The sequence below is a fragment of the Melozone crissalis genome, unplaced genomic scaffold (assembly GCF_028551555.1).
Source record: "Melozone crissalis strain CALT ecotype California unplaced genomic scaffold, PUWL_Pcris_2 ptg000004l_1, whole genome shotgun sequence".
In the NCBI taxonomy this organism is placed as follows: domain Eukaryota; kingdom Metazoa; phylum Chordata; class Aves; order Passeriformes; family Passerellidae; genus Melozone; species Melozone crissalis.
Genome location: NW_026535782.1, coordinates 31291419 through 31298691, shown reverse-complemented (window position 1 = coordinate 31298691; position 7273 = coordinate 31291419). Strand labels below are relative to the sequence as shown.

The following is a 7273-nucleotide window of genomic DNA, read 5'->3' as shown; positions in this document are numbered from 1 at the left end:
TTAATATGAAATGTGTAAAATCTGACCAGAACAGTGTATCTCCCAACAGACTTTTTGTTCTCCCCAGTCCACAGACTGAAGGCAGTTTCATGGAGTTCACTTCCATTCCTTACAAGGATTATTGCACTTTTCGCCTCATGGGAGTTTTTTCATAGGTGTACTGCAATTTTTTGTTTCCCAGATGTGTATAGCAAAACCTAGAGGTTGTAAACTCCTGCAGTAGGACTTGGGAGCCTATGGACAAACATCCCCCAGACGGAATGCTTCTCCTCACACTCTGAAAATCTACTTCTCAGAAGTATTGACCTTTTTGCGACTCCTAAAATGTCTGCCAGCCAAAGAGAGGTGTACATTACCAGCATGTGATTTGCTAGTGTTACTCTGCATACTTCATCCGAGATCACTTGCCAAGGTCAGCACTGTGCAGAATGAAATGCTGAAAGTTCTCTAGCTTAGCTCACTTTAAAATACCATTTCAAATCATCTGCACTCTATTAAATCCTGGGCATAAGAAGTATCCTTGGGACGGTTTTTTGATTGAGAGGAGTGAACACTGCAACACTGCATCAGAGTGTGAGAAGCCAGGAAATAAAACCAGAGATGTTCACAGTCTTGCATAAGAATTCCTGTGAACAGAAGGCTTGGGAAGTGATCCCCCAGAAGCAAGACTATGTCTGTGTTAAGGCACTCGCATACTGCTGAAGCATCTGCAGTGACAGGAGTGTGAGAATACCTTGTTTGTACCTCTGCATGACTGCAACTCGGGTTCAAAACCACTTCTAGTCCCTAATGAGTTCAGACATATCTGTATACACAGAAAGCCCGTTCTGGTCAAGGCTCCTCCTGAAATATTCTGCAAGAAAAGAACACTTACCTCGAGGCTATGGGCAAGGACTGAAAGTAATTTTGAGGGAGGCTTTGCACAAAGGGTGGGCTGGCCTTGCCCTGTGTCAGACACACACCTGCTGCTGCCCTGCTGCAGGCTCAGGAAGGCAGGTGCCACCTCACTTTCTCTGACAGAGACCCTCAGTGTGCTACAGGGACAGAGCCATCCCTAAGCAAAAGCTTCTTTTATCTTTGGTTCAGAGATGCTGCCAAAGGCCAGTCAGATGATAACTTTTGGTGACATGACTCAGCTGGGCTGGGTTCAAGTGAAAGATTTATCAGAGGTGAAATACCACTGCCAGGCCCCTTGGCCACCGAGTGCTAGCAACACAAACACAAATGGCAAATACATCCTTATCCCACAATAGTGAGGTGGATATATCCCTTCCCACTCAGAGTATTTATCATATGAAACATTTCTGGATGAACTGACAGAGCCCATCTCTCCATCTCATCTTTTTTTTTTTTCTTTTTTTTGGGGGGGGATGGGGAGGGTTGGCTAAGAAAGTTTTGAATTATATCTAGAAGAGTGCAAAACTATGGAAATTTTTCATGGTAGGTAGATCTAATTTAGTGCCTGGAAGGAAATACTTGTTAAATCTGAAAACACATGAAGATTTGACCTGGTTATTTCTAGAGAAATGTAGAGTAATGAATTTGCATCCTGGACAAAAAGACCAAAGTAATTAGAAGCAAATAAATCCATATTGCTTTCTGAATATTGTGAAATATACCTTGTGTCTTATGAAAGAGATACATGTGGTTTGTTCTTACTAACTTTACTAAATTTGTCTCTGCCAGAGCAACAAGTAAAATTCCCCAGCAGAGCATCAGAGCTAGATCATACAGTGGTTTTAGGAGCAGAGTCACCACGCAATTTCAAAGTCAAATTCTGGAATACACAGTCCATCTTCATACCCAGTGAACGAAACTTGAGCTTTGCAGAGGTGGATGGGAAGGGAAGGCAGGAAGGAGAGGATAGAAATATATGACTGTGAAATAGTAATTTTACTTTGCAGAAAATAAAGGAAACTCTGCCCAGAACAGGATATAGTGTGAGAATTTAAACGTCCACGTTTTTGTTGCTCCATGAGTGATCTCAGAATAGTACGCACTGGTGGAAGGAGAGACGAGGTCCCAGGGCCCAGCCCGGCAGGACACCCCACGTCCCGGCTGGGGACCGCCGTGCTGGGGGCGGTAAGAGGGGGTGTCCCGCGGGCAGGAGCCCGAGCTTGGCGGGGGGCTCAGCATGGATGCTGGCGGGCGCCCCGCAGCCGAGCCTCGCTGCCCTCCCCCATGCCAGGGAATGCACTTAAAGAACCAGCCGGCCAGACAGCTCTCTCACAGCACGTTTTATTTGCAGCGGGGATTCCAGGGCAGCGCGTGTGTCCCGAGCCCCGGGGCCTGCCCGCCCTGCAGAGGTGCGGGAAATCCCTGGCCGGGGGCGGGCGAGGCGCTTTGCCTGCAGCCCCAGAGGGAAGCGGCGGCCCAAGGGGCTGCGGGGCCGCCCCTCTCGCCCGAGAAGCGTTAGCAGGAGGCGGCCCCGGCGGCAGGCGCGGGGTGCCGGCCCCCGGGCCCCTCATAGCGCCTGGTAGGTCCGTCGGGGCAGCGGCGTCCCGGGCGTCTCCCGCCCCGAGTCGATGCTGGCGCTGGGCGAGAGGGAGTCGGCGTCGCGGAGGGACAGCCCTGGTTCCTCCGCCGGGGAGAGACGGTCCACGATGCTGGAGAGGCAGTCCAGGCTGGACAGGGCGCTGCTCTGATCGGCGGCGTACCCTGGGCCGAGGGGAGGGCCGGGGCAGGGCAGCGCGTTACCGCGGGGCGCCGCGCTGCCTCCCCCCAGCGCCTCGGGCAGCGCGGGGGCCGGGCCCCGCCTCTTCCCCCAGGCCGCGCCGCTCGAGTCGCGCTTACCGTGAGCCATCTCGGCGCAGTAGACGGCGTCGAAGCCGCTGCCTCTCGCCGACCAAACGGGGCTGCCACAGTCGGCCTGCAAGACAGCGAGGGGCGAGTGCCGGCCCTGCCGCCCCCGCCCAGGGGCCAGCGGGACGCTCCCCGAGACGGGAAAGAGTCATAAAGGCCGGCGGGGAGGGAGCGAAGCAGCCGCCCCCAGCCCTGGGCAGCGCCTTCCCCATCTCCTCCAGCCTTACCCCTCTAGGGCCGCGCTAAGGGACAACAGAGGGGACCCCGGGGGCCGGAGCCCTGCAGGGTTCCCTCAGACAGCGCTACCTCCCCCCATGCATCCCCGGAGAGCCCAGCTGCGTGCCCAGCGGAAAACCTGGGAAGGGGCCTGTTCCAGGGCAAACCGCCCGCCTTTTCCTGGTGTCCGGGTGCGTTCGGCCCGTCCCACACCCATGGGACTGGTCCCACGGCGTTGGGCCGAGGGTGACCTGCCCGCGGGCTATCCTGGGGTCCCCACAGCCCCATGGCTCTGCCTCTGTCTTACCATCCCGTCGGAGCAGCTGGAAGTGGGGCTGGTCGGTTCGGAGCAACTCTGTCCCGGCAGGTGATAGTAGTTTTCTACCTGTTCCCTCAAGAGCTCCTGGAGGCTCTCGATGTATCTGATGGCGTTTCGCAGGATCTCTACTTTGGGGAGTCTTTGGTTGGGGTTGGCAGTGGTGCATCTCTTCAGGGTCTCAAAAGCCTGGTTCACTTTCTTCAGCCTCCTTCTCTCCCTCATGGTGGCTGCCTTCCTTCGGTCCATTGTGGTGGATTTTCTTTTGCAGGCTTTGCAAGCCCACATGAGGCAGTGACCAGCTTGGTGGTGGCCAGTGGGAGCTCGGACATGCTCCTCTTCCTCGGAGCAGGCGGGCTCGGGGGGCTCGTGGGCGCTGAAAGGAGGCAGATCCCTGGGCTCAAAATCCTCGGGGAACTCGCCCTCCGGGGAGGAGAGGCAGGAGCTGTCATAGAAGAGCTCGGACGGGGAGAACTTGCAGCTGTCCATCACCTCCATCCCTGCTGCGGAGGCGTCAGTACGGGACCGGCTCTCGGCGAGGCGCTCCGCAGCGCGCTGGGGCAATTTCCTCTGTAATTAGGGACCCGAGACCAAGTGTCCTTCGGCTGATGCGGGGGGCCCTTATATATACATGGAAAGGGAGGCTGGTCCGCAGAGGCCAGTCTTTATTAGCATATCCCACCACAGCCCCTGCCGGGAGCTGTCTGGGCAAGCCCCCTCCAGTCCCCAGGAGACAATTTGCTCCGCACCGCTCCTTTGGAGCGCCGAGAGATGGGCACTTTTCTATGAACGACCTCCCAAGAACTGATTGCGACATCTCCGAATTTCCAACCAAGTCTGTGAATTTGCAGTTTGGTATGGAAAGAGACAGAGGGGCAGTGGACGCACACGTACCACTTGTCAGTGGCTCCTACAGAGCCCTTCCTCGTCTCGGTGTGCACATCTCCCGTTTCCCATCACACGTTTCCTTGGGAGGGACACCTATACTGTCCACTTGCACATTTTTATTTCCCACATCCCGTGATCCAGGTCTAACCTGAAAAATTATAACCTTCTTCTTAGACCTGTGTTTATTTATCTCGAGGAGCTCTTTATCCAGTAATTAAAGTTGTGCCACCAACCGCTCAAATTTGCAGATTGAGGGACGGCAATGCTCAGCTACTTGTGGCCAGGAGAGACGAGGAGAAGGGAAACCAGATATTAGTGCTGCCGGATCGGATCACAAGGGAAGGTACTCACGAAAGAAAAGTGTATGTGTTTGCTCCGAGACAAATCCTTTCCCATTCCTTCTCCTTCTCTTGTGACCTGGAGCTGCTAGGGACACAACAATCAAGCAGTGCCTTGGGCTTGCTAATTTTCTGCTTTCAGGCAAACTTGTACCGTTACAGATGCGTCCCAGCTGCCAGTGCAACAAACCCCTCCTGGAAGTGTAAAATTTCTAACCCCGCAATCCCTAAGTAACTTTACACAAGGGGACAAAAGCCTTGCGGAGCCCCAGCCGCAGCAGTAGCCGAGCGGAGCGGTGCAAGGGTCATTAGAGTGGTAATGAAGCCATTTAACAGGCATTTGCTAACGCGCAGGAATCCTTTGGTTTCGTCCAGGTGGCTTTTGTAGCTGAGGAAAATATTATGAGAAGGCAAAGGAAACCTTCCCTACCTGGGAATAAAATTATGTGACCTAGGCTAAGTCAGACGGAGAGCAAATGACCCAGCAGCGGTTCAAACGCTATGGAGGTGGCTTTTGTGCCCAGGAAAAAGGCGCCTTCAGTTAGCCTCTCTTCAGGAAGGGGTGATGCGGTGGCACGGCGAGCCGCCTGTCTCCAAGTGAGCAAAGCCGGTAGGGAAGCATATCCTGAGAGATGAGAGATGCCCTGTGGCAGCGCACACGGCCGGGAAGCTCTCCGGTCCGCACGGGCAAGGCGGGGAAAGGCAAGCAGCGCGGCCTGTGCTGGGGCTGGAGGGAACCCATCCTTGTTTCCCCGCTACCACCATCCCTGAACCCCCAAAGGCAGACTGCCACTCTTAGGCTAATTTTTTTTCCTAAAAAGCAATCATGCACACACCCTTCTTCCTATGAAAGGCTGCAAAATTATCTAAAAGCTGGGGAAGGCTACATCTGCACTGCTTTGGTTTATTTGGGGCCGTAAACACGGGGAGCCCCTTTGAAATGAGTACTGTATGAAAAGCAGGGAGTTGATAAAAGAGTAAAGTTACAGAATGGGAAATCTCAGAATTTCAGGCTTCTGCCTCTCTGAGGTGCAGGTTGCTGTTTTGTTGGCCCACATCTGAAACAGGACAGTTCCGTACTGTTTTCCTAAGACAGCACCAGTCAGGAGGGGTTCTGCTCAGCAGTAACTTGAACTCTTCACTGGGCTGTGGCGTGCACACACACAGACATAGACAAACACACACAATTTCATTTGCCGCGTTCGCGCTGGCTAAAATAGACCTGTTTACATATTTATGCTTCGTGCACAAATAAACTTGATCTTTAAAGTGCCGGTTGCAGTTCCGATCACCTTTCTGGGTTGGTGCATGCTTGGGTTCTCTCCAAGCATGCACTGTAGATCTCCCCGTGCACAACGCCAGGCCCCTCAATCCCGCTCTCCTGGCATGCACAGCTTTAGCTCGCAGATTTGACTCTTAACTCAGAGGAGCTGGGCTGTTAAGAAACGTGCTTTTCCCCAAAAGTATTTGAAGAGATGGGAAAAAAATATCATTCCCTTTTCCTTGAATATTTTTTGGGAAATAGAAGAAACCATGGAAGGGCCTGTCACTCAGGAAGAAAAAAAAATCAGTAATTAGTATCCCTTAAGGAGCCCCCGGCTCCTCTGGTAAAGTGATCTCAAAACAAATTTGCAAAAATGCAGTAGGCGAGTGGAACTAAAGAAAGGGGGGAGAAAACACGCGCTGCAAGGCCGGCTAATGAGGCTGCTGGCGAAGGGCGGGGTGGGGGAAGGGGGAGGATGGTGCTGCATTTCAGGAGGCTCAAGTCTGGAAAGCGGGAGCAGCCTTAGCATCAGACACCGTCTGCTCCTGTGGGCTGGTAGAGAGAAAGTGGTGAACGTGCCAGGATCCCTTTAAATGGTGCTCCTCACCCCAGCCGTCCCCACTCCTCAGGAATCGCCGTGCCGCACCTATTCCTGGGGGGATTCCATCCAATGTGGGCACCTTCTGCAGAGCGTGCCATCTTTTCCCAAGTCCCACACCTTTCTATTTAAGAGCAGAAAATCCTACCGAAGCCATAAGTCACGGGACTGAGGGGGTGAGAAGTGTTTGCGGTCCCCCCGGGCGCACCTCCAGCCCCGGCATTGGGAGCGCCTTTGCGCGGTGCCCGGCCCGCTGCCCGGAGCGCACCCGCGGGCCCGTGCGGGGCGAGGAGAGCGCGAAACCTCACGGTGCCGAGCCGCTCCGCCCGACTCCCGCCGGCAGCGGCACCGAGTGGGCACGGCATCTCCTCCGCCATGCCCCCACCACAAAATCGTTTCCCAGTCGGGCTGGCGGGGCCGGGCGCTTCCAGCCGTGTGAGAAACGTTTGGTTCCCCCCAGCGCTGGGAACCGTGCGCACCTAAGTAAACACATTAGTACCTGCCAGAGGGAGTTGTATTGAGGACAGCTGAAGAAGGCATTGGCCTCTGATGGCTCCCCGGGACTCCCAGGAGAGATCAAAGGGACACGAGGGGGTTTTAGCAGCCTTGAGACTGGGAAAAGTTGCTAGTTCCTGCTATCGGAGGGGCGTCCCTGCGAGCACATGGTTCAATTATTCAGCCTCCTCCCTCCCTGCCCCTTACGCTCATTCTCCACAGAAAGACGGAAACTGTGGAAAAGTCGTGCGGGGTCCACAAAGCAGCAGTGGTCCACGCAGGAATTTTCCCGTGGAAATAGTTGCTGTGTCGCCTCTTGACCGCCTTGACTCTGAGTTCAGAGAATGAGTTAAGCC

The 7273-nt window shown here is 54.4% G+C and overlaps 1 protein-coding gene across 1 annotated transcript; it reads right to left on the bottom strand.

The window, feature by feature from the left end:
- Positions 1-2462: 2462 nt before the first annotated feature.
- On the bottom strand, positions 2463-3832 carry MYF5 (myogenic factor 5). The gene is made up of 3 exons (XM_054278900.1): positions 3326-3832; positions 2794-2869; positions 2463-2658 (listed from the first exon to the last, which is right to left on the bottom strand). Exons 1-3 carry the CDS (start codon positions 3830-3832, stop codon positions 2465-2467), a joined length of 777 nt encoding a protein of 258 aa, XP_054134875.1. The 3' UTR covers positions 2463-2464.
- Positions 3833-7273: the final 3441 nt, after the last annotated feature.